The sequence below is a fragment of the Gobius niger genome, assembly GCF_951799975.1.
Source record: "Gobius niger genome assembly, chromosome: 18".
NCBI classification, from domain to species: Eukaryota; Metazoa; Chordata; class Actinopteri; order Gobiiformes; family Gobiidae; genus Gobius; species Gobius niger.
Window position 1 is genome coordinate 8290963 of NC_136869.1, and position 13032 is coordinate 8303994.

Below are 13032 nucleotides of genomic sequence, written 5' to 3' on the forward strand. Positions count from 1 at the left end.
AAGAGTCATGAAATAACTAAAAATGGATCAAAACAGTCTCAAGGAAACTGAGGACACTGCACTGGGTTAGAGGGGCCAGTCACAAGATGGCCGCCAGAATTGCCATTTGTTAAAATGTATTACTAAAGCCACTTCCTATCTTGAGTTTTATTAAATATCTTTGAGCTAGTAGCTTTGTGATTTCAATCCAGGTTCAGTTTGACATTAGTTGCATGAGAAACATTATCCAATATGGCGGCGTGAAAGTGCCTGTGCGAGGTTCTATAATTTGTGCGAGGTCCTATAATCTGTGCGAGGTCCTATAATCTGTGCGAGGTCCTATAATCTGTGCGAGGTCCTATAATTTGTGCGAGGTCCTATAATCTGTGCGAGGTCCTATAATCTGTGCGAGGTCCTATAATCTGTGCGAGGTCCTATAATCTGTGCGAGGTCCTATAATCTGTACAAGGTCCTATAATTTGTGCGAGGTCTTATAATCTGTGCGAGGTCCTATAATTTGTGCGAGGTCCTATAATTTGTGCGAGGTCCTATAATTTGTGCGAGGTCCTATAATTTGTGCGAGGTCCTATAATCTGTGCGAGGTCCTATAATTTGTGCGAGGTCCTATAATCTGTGCGAGGTCCTATAATATGTGCGAGGTCCTATAATTTGTGCGAGGTCCTATAATCTGTGCGAGGTCCTATAATTTGATGCCGTGTTGGAGAACTCGAGTCGCTGTGTCACAGAGAATAAACTGGTCCCAAATGCCCAAAACTAAAGTGCTTATAACTCCACTATAAAATTAATCACTCGAATTAGCTTTAAGTTTTCATCCCGGCGTCATGGCAACGCGTTCTCTGTCCAAATGTTACTTTCCCCAGCAGTGGGTGGTTTATTTCTATATTTAGGCCAACACTTGAGTCACAAGCAGCACGTTTCATACAGAATTAAGATCACAACAATTTCCATTTTGCTAATAATCCCAGCATTTGAACGCAGCGTGTTTTCCCCCAGTCGCTGAGCACAGAAGGCCACATTTTTGCATCATAAACAAAGCAAAGGATTAAAAATATTGTCAGAATTTGTTGCGAAATGCCGTGTTTCTTTTTTTGTTGTCTTAATAACGTCTAATTTATACAGCATTAGTTTTGCCCGTCGATTTGTGACAGCCACAGTTATTAAGCCTCGTACTTTCTGTTTCGACACCGAGCGGAAAAGGTGCTTAGCCATTTTTTTCCCCCTTCAACGATTTCCTGACCACAGAGTTGAAATTCTGTTCCAGTGACAGAAGCGCAGAGAGCGGTATCACATTTAAAAAGGCTTAGCGCTGAGACGTTTGCTGGTAATGTATTCACAAAGTGGCAGATTACCGAAGTGGCAGGGCAGGCTAAAATAGCTAAATAAATATGCAATTTGTTTTGAAAGGGTAAGCAGGAAAATGCGATCCAGTCAGCACGGAGGAGCGTCAGGGAGAGGGCAGAGAGGGGAGGGGAAACAGGGGGGGGAAGAAGAGCGAGAGTATTTAACTCGAGTCGTTAATGTAAGGACTCACTGGTGGTAATAGGGTGTGACATCTGCGCATTAAAAAAAAAGAAAAAAGCAAGTTATTTTTGGAGCTAATATGGAAAGAGGTCATTTGCAAAAACAAAATGGCCGCTCTAAAATCTACTTTTTGTTGTCAAGGATGCAAAACGAAACAAACCAAAAAAGTAAACACCAACCTCGATACAGTTGTGGTGGTGCGTTGTGTCACAAATGTTTGGTTAATGCAAGGGTGTCAAACATACGGCTCACGGGCCTGATCCGGCCCGCGAGATGATTTAACCCAGCCCCTTGCCCCTTGAGGCCATAAGCGCAACTGCAAGTGTTGTAGCAAGTTCCGATTTTTTAACGTATTAATTGTCTTGGAGAGTAAATACTACGCTGACATAAAAATGGAAAGAGGGACATTGTACATCCAATTATACAGTGGAAATATTTTTTTTTTCACTCAAACTTGGCTGTAAATACTGTTAAAGTGGCGCTAGCCCGCAGTTAGCTTTGCCCGTTAGCCTGTTAGCTTCTTCTTCATGATTCTATTAGAGTGTATTGGTGCTCCGGTCCGGTGGCAGTCAAGTTGCAAGCATGGTTTTCTGGCCAGAGACACCAGGGGGAGATGAAAGACCCTCCAATCATCCCATAAACACTTGTATTACCCCCACAAGGACTACGGAAAGGATTTATTAAGGTAAACACGTTACTTAGTACTGCTTTAAATTCCAGTCTCTAGCGCATTCCTTTGCAGAGTTATGAATTTTTTAAGAATAACCACAATGCTCATTCTAGCCACTAGGGGGCATTACATTTAAAAAAAAGGACAGAGTTCCACACATGTCCAGCAGAGGGCACTGAAATAATAAGAGTTCAGGATATTTGGCATATTATGTGCTCGGTTCAGGCAGGGGTTAAGAGGTTAAGTGTGGGATGATGGTTCGAACCGGATCTCAATGTTAAAGAGACAGATCTTTTTTCCAGTCAATTTTACCCGCCTCTTTTTATCAGTGTAGGCACAAGATTTGATTCAAAAAACACCAGTCCCATTGTAATTTTAGATAAAAAAGATTTTAAAAAGTGCCTTTTATTGATCACGTCTCAGATATTGTGAGTTATCTAGCTGGTGTTATTCAAACTCTACATCAAAAAGAGCCAGTCTTTGGAACGGCTCTTTGAAATGAACAGATCCCAAAGACTCGGTTCCCTGTAAAGAGCCGTAAATCCCGTTATCAGTTCAATGCACAATAAGCGGAACTCATCTCGTCCTTGGTGTGGTGCTGACATTGCTGCGATAACACCCCCTAGTGGCCAGAGGCGACTCCAGAAGGTTTGCTATAACATGGAAACCAATGGGGACTTTACACATGTCAAAAACAACTAAAAAGCCCGGCTCCAAAGACTTTTTTTGTTTCTAAAAATACAGTTTCGCCCTGTGACAACTCTGAGAACAGTATCATATTTTTGCCCACTCTGTTTGTTGTTCAATTTGTTTGTTGACAGGCCGTAGAGCACAGTAGAGGCCTGTTTTGGAACATGGAGACTGGATTTGCTCTCGAATGGTTTTATTAATGTAAAAGAGGAGTGAGAAGTGACAGTCTTCTAATACACGTCTGTAATTATGACTCAGAAAATCGCTCAAAACTTTAACTTAGATGTAAATACTTCACCTCTGTATTCATTAAGGCATCTGTTTTTGTCTTGATGCTAATTCAGTGCATAAAAAGAAATTAAAGCAGCGCCAAGACCTGAACTAATCTGTATACAATCAATCCGTCTTGTTGTTTTAAATATTTATTTCATTTTTTATATAATGTCAGCCATTAGCATAGTTGACAGCTAAAGCAGATTTTAGTTTCACCAGGGAGTTTCTTTACAATATTTTATGATGGAAAGCTGTTAAGAAATCTGCCACTTTAGGGGGAAATAAACTTAAAGGTACACTGTGCAACATTTTGGACTATACTGTGCAAAACTTGCTCCTAGTGACCAGCTTGATGGAAAATGCTATTTCTGCAGTGAGAAATCAAAAAATGGATTTGGATGGGAACCTAACATGTTTAAATCTCAAATTCTGCTGACTTTAGTCGACATCTCCATGGAAACGAGCTGGAGACGTACACACTCCCGGTAAAGTTATGTCATCTCTTAGGAGAGCAGAGCCGCTTACAGCAAAATCACATGTTTGTTTGAGGTATTTTTCAATGCTGAAAATATCTGTCATAAAATAAAAGCTTGTATTTCAATTTTATTTTTTGGGAAAAATTCTACGCGGTGTAGCTTTAAAACAATATAAAGAAGTGGAGAGAAAAACAACTCTGTCAGCTGCCTGGTCACTACTTGCATTTGTTTACTAGATTTTATTTTTTATTCTACTGGTGGGACTTGATAACATTTTTAATCGAGTTAATTATGGCCTTTTTTAGGGGTTGTATTTATTTTTTAAAGGTGTGCTTTAGATGTTTTATTTTCGTGGAGATGTGAGGCCTGTGTGATCATTTCACAAACGGCAAAATCAATTAGATTTTTATGCAAGAATGAACCTTTTAAATAAGTTTATGTGGCTTAACTGTGTGAATAAAACAAGAATGACAGTAAAATTGTTCTTGGCTTTACAAGATGTTCGTTCCTAAGCAATGTCTTGCAGGAAAAAGGGAAACGGAAAAAGTGTCTGTGCCGCTTTAAGTGGGATTAATTTCAATTCATATTTTTAATTGCATTAAACCATATGTAATTAATTCATAGCAATTAATCGGAAAAGTCCTAGCCCTATTTCCTTCTTTGATTAACTTTGTGCAGCACTTTGAAACTTTCAAGTTGTTTAAATAGAGTGAATTAGATTAGTAAATACTGTACATCTAACACACTTTGGAGTCCAAATACTTTTAGGTGAACGATAACGGCAGTATTTTAAATTTTAAATTCTAAAAGTCTCTTGCTCTATTGCGCTTGGATTTTGAAATACTGTCTGTGTAGGCTCTCAGTTGTACAGGTGTTGTCAATCTTCAGTGAAAGTTCATGAGTCATTTTCTGTACTTGGTAAATGGATTTTTATAGCGCTTTTATACCTTTATCAGCCCAAAGCTCTTTACAGTAAGGAACCAGTCACCCATTCACACTTTCATTCATACACCATTGTACGCAGACACTGGAGTAGGGTGAAGTATCATCAATGTATAGGGAATGATTGAGTTTGAGTTGAGTTGAGTAGTTTTTACAAAAACAACCACAACGAAATGTACTGTGCAATTGAATGAACCTAAACCCATGCGGAGGAGTTGCTCTTACAGTCGTTGGAGATTTCGTAGGGCGAGTTGATCCTCCCGTCTCCACAGGGCGACGTGCTGATGTACATGTGAAAATGGACGTTATCTTTCAACCTGAAGCTGCTCTCTTTGTGCCGCACGAAGATCGACTCCTCCCAGTCCTCCATGCGCTTGCTGCAAAATAAATGAGGAAAACATCAATCAAGAACACTCCTGAGATCATTCCAAGACTGCGTTGGTTTGCATGAATGGTTAATATTAGCACTGCTCTGCTATTTTGATGCTGTCCACGTCTGAGGCCTTTCCCGCCCCCTCTCCCGCCCCCCCCTCCTCCATCTCCTCAGAGTAAATATGGCACTTGTGGCATTTTGTTTGGTCATTTCATTATGACTTATCTCGCCCATTAGCCACACTCGGGCCGTACCTGCCACCAAGACAAAAAGTCACTATACTGTGTGTATGCTAATCTGACATTCACACATCCGCACTCGGGGCCACCACAATCTGATGAATCAGCCGACTGCGGAGCTCGACTGGGGCCTGAAGACGCCATAATGTATGCCCAAGACTGCAGGCGACTCGGAGTAACAACCAGGGAAGACTGGATAAATGAGCTGCTTTAGCTGCTGACAAATGTAGCTGATGTTTCACTTAATTTTTACTGGCAGTTTGTTGATTTATTTTGATGTTTTTAAACAAATGTCATCAGTATGGCAGAACTGGAGCCACTGGCAGGTGAAGTAAACAGGGGCGTGTCTAGACTAGAGGGATGCTGGGCGGTTGTAATCCAGGTGGACCAGTCCTGGTGAATCCATGTTTGGTTTGAACGTGATGTTTTCCTTTTACAGCCAAAATAAAAAAATAGAGTAAATCAAAGGGTTTATGCATAAAACTATTGAAATCCATAAATCAAAAATAGAGATGTGTCTTTTTCCCCCCTTCATATTTCTCTGCAGGGGTGGACAAGTCAAATTTAAGACCTTTTAAAGACCTTTTAAAGACCACAAAATCTCAAAAATAAGACCTGTTTTAAAAGTGCAATGTAAATAGAATGTAAAGAAAAATCATATAATCACAAAAATCAAAGTGTCAAACTGTAACAACTTAATTTTTCCCCTTTTTTAACATGTAAACCATTCAACCCTAACCCATAATAAAAATAGAGCAGAGCTGTCATGCTCTATCTCAGGTGTCGCGATTTTATTTTTTTGAGTCACCATTATTGTGAGAGATTATTATATTTTTATTACAATTATTCACAATTATCAACCGAATGAGAGGAAACAACTGATATTTATAGTTTTTATAGGCCAAAAACGCACACGTTCAGACGTAAATGATATCAAATAAATAATGTTTCAAGAACGATGTCATCAGAGTCAAACCACCCCCGTTTTTGATCCATTTAGAAAATGGAAAATTTTAATACTTGAACTAGTAAACATTCACCTTTTTCTAAAAATGAACAGGCTTTTGCATGAAAATAAATACTTTGAAAATAATTTCAACTTTACTACTTTATAATTAATTGTCATAATTATTTTTTTATTATATTATTATTAGGCCACAACATAGTGTAGGTTTTATGTTAACAAAACTTATGCTGTCCTGCTTGATTCTTTACATTCTGAGCAAGTTGTGGCTATTTCTAAACATTTGGACAAACTACTTCATTGTGAATTATGCAGTTCAAATAGGCCGGATTTTAGACTTTTTAAGGCCTTAAATTTGGATTCTTGAATTTTAGACTTTTTAAGACCCCGCGGTTACCCTGGTGTGGTCCACATGTCCACAGGGAGAGGTGACAAAGACACCAACGTCATGCAGAACCCCGCTCTGTATATCCAGCTCTACAGGCCGATCTCGCCCCTAATGGACCAGCTGAACCACAGTCAGTCCCGTAGGGGAGTCTGTTGTTGACTTTTGAGAGGGGCAGATCCTGGTGCTTGTGTCTGTCCGAGCTCCCCAAGGCCACAGCTCATACACAGACACACTGGGAACATTAGCCTGGCCACCCAGAAAACACGTAGTCTGGGATCAGGGGTGAGTTCGAATTCCAGACGGGCGTGATTGACGAACGTATTAACCAATGAGAAAAGCCGTATGTGACGCAGGCGGCACGTGGTGTTTTATGTAAACAAGGAAGTTAATCATTTTAGTGGGAACAATCTGCATTTTGCCTTTTGCCACAAAAACTGAAGGATACAAGGAGTCATTGCAACTCGGTTCAGATTTTAAGGGTAGGAGACATTTTCAGTCAATGTACGTTTGGAACAGGATGAAAAAACTTTTGATAGACGACAGCAAGAAGAAAATACTCTTCATTCTTGTCTTTATCATATTTTAAATGTAATCTTCTTATGCATGCCCTCATAGTCTTATATTATTAATCTAAAAAAATCCTAGTTGTGAACCTGTTCTCTAACAATGGCAAATAAAACAATACTGATTCTGATCAGAGAGGATGAATCATCAACATCTATGCAGCTGCATTCTTGTCAGGGACATCTTTTTCTCACTTTCACAGAACTCTTCACTTTGTTTGATGTGAAGAACTTTAAGAGACTGTGTCAAATTCCTCTCCCCTTTGTATCAAGTGTTAATGATAAACAGACACTTGTATCTGAGAGCAGAGAGTGAGGAAAGTGACTGGAGTTCACTGAGGGAACATATGGCTCTAAACATGACACTGAAGATCTCCGAAAAGCAGCTGCACAGTTTCCATGGAGCTGGTTATGAGGAAACTGTGGGAGATCACCACAAACAATGCCTTTATAACACCAAGTGATGTGTGATGTAATGCGACTATTGTTATTGGCATATGGTCTTGAACAATATCACCTCAAATCAAAGTGCTGAACAAAAATCTCTTCAGTTTAAGTCCAGTTAAAGTATGTGACAGTATTGTGCTCATACAATAACTACAGCTACTGCTACTTTGCCGTCCAACAATGAAAAATGATTAGGACTTACAGTGCAGTCAATTGAAAAGAGCTGGATTTACCTGAAAGCCATGTTTCATCACAGTTTTGATTCTTCAGGGCTAATGTGAATGTGGCTCCTTATGTTTCACCATGCTGTGATACGAAAATACTACTAATAACACTAATGGTTGGCAATATTTCCAATGTTGCTTAGAAAATGAAAACAACAGTGTGCTTTTTTTTGCTTAACATTTTATATAAAGAAACATTTGAGAGTGGTGACATCATTACCAAATTGCAAAGTACATTACATTTGTGGGTGAGTAATGTGTGGTGAAGATTGTAAAGTGGGAGTTTGAATCCCGCAGGTGCACTCTATCGTTGTGTCCTTTTGCAAGACACTTTACGCCTCCTATGCTGGTGTGAAGTGAAAGTAAAGTGTGTTTTACTCAGGGACAGGGCAGCATGTTCTTGTACCTCCTGACTTGAATGGTGATTTTTTTTTTTAAATAAAGTAGGCCACATCTGTCTCATGAATGAATTAATATTTTTATTTAAAGGAATAGGCCACCGTTTTTACATACTGATATGTTCTTACCTTAGCTTAGACGAGCTCTTTAGTACCTGTCTGGTCTTCACCCGTGCCTTTTATCACGTAAACACAGCACAGACAGTGTTAGCATTTAGTCTCTAAATGCTAACGCTAAATGCTAACGCTGTCTCCTCTCCTCTATAGCTCCAAACGAGGTGAAGATAGAAGCTACCAAGCTCTTCCACGTTTTCCTTATTTAAATATGGTTACGTGAAGTGTTCCACTACAAAGTATAATTACACAAAATTAAACAATGTGGATTTTCTAAGCGGATAAAAGGGGGAACTATATTGTAAGGCGTAATAACACCAGGAGTAGTTCGAAATCCGCTCAGTAATATGCGTCATACCGCCTTTGCTCTGCCCGATCCCGTCAGACCTGGGAAGCTAAGCAAGAATGACCTGGTCAGTATTTGGATGGGAGACCGTTTAGTCATACCAGGAAGCCTAGCGAATGTAGTGAGTGGTGGTGGTCGGAGAGGCCGATGGCGCAGACTGGTAGCCTCGCTTCCGTCAGTCTACCCCAGGGCATCTGTGGCTACAATAGTGCCTTACCATCACCAAGCATGGAGTGAACGAATAATGCAATGTAAAGCGTCTTTGAGTGTCCAGAAAAGCGCTATATGAAACCGATGCATTATTATTTATTGTTATTATTAATATCTTCACTTTACTGTGCGGACACCGAACTACTCCTGGTATTATTACGCCTGGAGCTGTAGAGGAGAGGGGGAGAGGCTAAATGCTAACGCCGTCTGTGCTGTGTTTACGTGATTGAAGGCACGGGTGAAGACCAGGCAGCTACAAAAGAACTCGTCTAAGCTAAAGTAAGAACATATCTCAGTATGTAAAAACAGTGGCCTGTTCCTTTAAGTGTCCTGCTTAGATGACCCTGTAAACATTATAAGGAAGACGACGTTATAATATACACCAGCACTCAATAGTTTGGGGTCACCCAGGCCAGTTCTACAGCTTCTCTGATCAGCACAACAGTTTTTAGCAGTGCACAATTTCACAAGGGTTTTCTAATCATCAACTACCTTTTACCACGATTATCTCACACAATGTACCATTAGACACTGGAGCGATGGTTAGGAAGGCGCCTCTGCACCTATGGAGGTGTTCCATTAAAAATCACCCGTTTCCAGCTAGAATAGGCATTCACAACATTAACAATGTCTACACTGTATTCATCATTAATTTAATGTTATCGTTGTTGAAAACAGCAGTGCTTTTCTTTTTAAATAATAAGGACATTTTAAGTGATCCCACATTTTTGAGCGGTTGTTTACTTTACTGGTCAAAAGTTTGGAAACACATGCAAACATATTGTGCATAGCTGCATGTTAAAGACCCATTATCACAAATGAGGAGCGGGAAAAACCATAAAAACTGCTGCATGTGGAAATGATATGTAACCTGATAGGATACACAACTCACACACACAAAACAAGTTTGGAAACACTTTTAATGAATCGGCTTTTCTTTATTTTAAACACTATTCTCTTTGTGTGATTCTCACTGACAACATTAAACTATGAATGAACACATGGGATTATGTCGGAAACACAAAAGGGTGAAATAACTCAAAATGTGTTTTCAAATTATGCTTAAATTTTTCAAATTGCCGGACTTTATTCTTCATTTTCTCAGTGAGCTTCATATAATAAGGTCGTCACCTGAAATAGTGAAGCTCCTTGAGAAAATGTCAAAAGGGCAAAGCAGTAATCGAAGCAAAATCCTTTTCTTTGTTTAAAACATAATTCCATGTGTTCATTCATAAATCAATACCAGTGAGAAACTACAATGTAAATGGTTTTGAAATAAAAGAAAAAACAATCCCTAAATAAAGTGTCTCCAAACGGAAGTGTATGTTCAATGTAAAACAATCAATTAATCTGAGTCAAGAAACAGAATATGGTTACAGACTAAAGGTCAGTTTCATATTTCCATAATGTTTTAAGTTCCAAAGCCTCTGCGTCACACACTACTGCCCTGTTCCTTAAAGTCATATTTTTATGGTTCAACCCGTTATTTTGATGCTAATGTATCTTTCCCGAGACTAATGCTCTGATGTGACATTTGCGGCTGATTTACCTGAGGAAGAGCTCGAGTTGTGAGTAGAGGAACCTGAGCAGAGCCCTCCGAGCCGTGACTTCAGCGTGGCAGTCGTTCACCACCTGCCCCTGATCGCTCAGATACTCCCCACTGATGCACTTAGTGCCGCTCGACAGCGCCACCACCTGGGCGCGCCGCAGGTCCAAGTCTGCCATCACACAGAGGACAAACGGTTTCACTGTTACACATTGTACAATTATGGAAAACAATATGAGATGGTAAATTCAGGTCTGGCGGCAGTGCAGACGAGTCCTAATATGAGACTTCAAAATAAGACTGTAATAATAAGGTTTTTGTGGACTCTATTGAAGCGGAGGTGTCTGGGAGGCTCCGCGTTATTGCACAGAGCCGCCGTGCTGCCGCCTTATCTCCCGCCGAAGGCTGCAGGCTGTGGGCAGGAGGGTCACACCATCAGCCCCTTTAAACTTCACACGGAGCGGCGGCTGACCTAATCCCCAGACGCCTCTCCTCGTTTTCCCTCTCCTTGCCTCCTCTGTCCTCCCTCCCGCTGCCTCTCGGTAATTGCTTGTGTTTGTTTGTTAATAGCGAGCGTTATCTTCAAAGATCCAGGCGCGGAGTTGCCGAGTGCCCGCGCAGACGAGGAGGCGGCGGAGGAGGCGCTTTTTCCGTTTGGAGGCGGTGGACAAACGTCGCGGTGCCAATCTGAGTCCCCCCCCCCCCAGAAGAGTTTGGGTCAATACGCCGGCGAAAGTAATATATAGTTTTGTCGGTACGTTTGAAAGTTTGGGCTCGAGCTGAGGCACTTTGGGGAGAAAGTACAAGGTTTCTCTAAGCAGGAGAAGGCGTGTGAACAAAGGTCTAAACAATGGAATTTTTTTAATTTGACACCTCTTTCATGGCATCTCCTACTGCAGCAGCAGAACCATCAGCCTCCTCAGTCAGAGTAAATTCGAATAGCGTTATAGATTCTACAAAGCAAAATGACCAGCAGAAAATACTACTTTTGCAGTGAGTAATGGATTTGAATGAGGAACTTATCTATCTAAATATTCGGCTGTTTTTACTTGATATCTCCATGGAGACGAGCTGGAGACTAGAGCCAAATGGATGCTTGTATTAGAGATGTTGAAACCTTTACATGTTTCAGCCGCCGTCAACAGAAACATGCAAAGGTAAAGATTTCAACATCTCTAATCCTATAGTGTCAAACCAGATGAACTCTGAAAGTTATACGAGCATAAGCAACGTGTCCTTTCTTTCCACTCATTTGTCAACAAAAAAAAAAAAATGAAAAATCAAAACCAAAGCAAGGCTGGAATTGAACCAAATAGTGAGATTCATGACTAAAATGGTGAATCTCTGACGACCTCAATTTGGGAACTTTGCGTTTTGATTTTTCAAGTTATGAAGTAGTCTGGTCAGCCAGCCCTTCCCTCTTTCTTCCTTTATCACATTCTCCTTTTTTTAAAAACATATTTAAAGGGACTATACGGAATGTTAAAATTATGTACCTACCTAAGGTGTAGAATGAGCCCAGATCTATTCACCACAACTGACTCTAAAATCCTGCACTGTCACTCAAAAAGGTCTGAAGTGCCGTCATGCACAGGCTTAATATAGAAGGTGCAGTTACACATATGGCCTGAGGTGGCAGTAGTGAGTACAAAATAGCCAACTTGCATCTTGTCCTTTCAGCCAGCAGTTCTCAGAGACAAAAAAGTGAGTTGCCAGCCTTTCCCATTACACATTTATTTTACTTTCTATGTACAGAAAAAAGTATAGAATCGCGTCTTGAATATGTAAATATGACTGTTAGCTTTTTTACTTCATTTTAAGCTCATTCAAGTCTAAGTCGTATATGGGTCGCAGCTCATCATCCATCCATCCGTCCCAACGCCAAACAAGTTGAGAATCACTGCTTTAAAGGAACAGGCCACCGTTTTTCCACACTGAGATATGTTCTTACCTGAGCTTAGACGAGTTGATGCGTACCTGTCTGGTCTTGAGCATCTGCTCAGTCACGCAAAAACACCAAACCTGTTGTTAGCATTTAGCCTCTCCTCCTCTCCTCTATGGGGCCAAACGGGGGTGAAGTTAGAAGCGACCAAGCTCTTCCACGTTTTCCCTATTTAAATACAGTTATGTGAGCTTTCACACGATCCAAGTATAGTCACACAAAATAAAACAGGTTGATTTTCTAAGTGGATAAAAAGCGGTATTATACTATATATGTAAGGCGTAATAACACCAAAGGAGCACTTCGACATTACTGCGCGGACGTTGAAGAGGTGTTATTATGCCTTACAGTATTTAATAGTAATTTAAACAGAGAAAATGTGGAAGAGCTTGGTCGCTTCTAACTTCACCCCGTTTGGCCCCATAGAGGAGAGGAGGAGAGGCTACATGCTAACAACATCTTTGGTCTTTTTGCGTGAAAAGAAAAGCATGTTTTCTGGCTCGTCTTAAACATGGACCTCAAGCCTAATGGGGGACTCATTTTGCCGTAACACCAGGCATCATCTATGTATCGAGACATACAGTATTACATGCCAGACACAGCGGGACGTCCAGTTCAGTCCTCCCTCCCTCCCTCCCTCCCTCTGTTTATCTCCCCCCCTCTCTTTTTCTGTCTCTCAAATGTCCACAGCTCCAGAATATTAACC

The 13032-nt window shown here is 40.6% G+C and overlaps 1 protein-coding gene across 1 annotated transcript in view; it reads right to left on the reverse strand.

The window, feature by feature from the left end:
- adarb2 (adenosine deaminase RNA specific B2 (inactive)) overlaps window positions 1-13032 on the reverse strand; it is a 330090-nt gene that overhangs the window by 26254 nt on the left and 290804 nt on the right. The window contains exons 6-7 of the mRNA XM_079576581.1: window positions 10388-10556; window positions 4798-4949 (exon numbers count right to left, since the gene is read on the reverse strand). Of these exons, the coding sequence (XP_079432707.1) occupies window positions 4798-4949; window positions 10388-10556 (321 nt within the window). The remainder of the gene's footprint in view (window positions 1-4797; window positions 4950-10387; window positions 10557-13032) is intronic.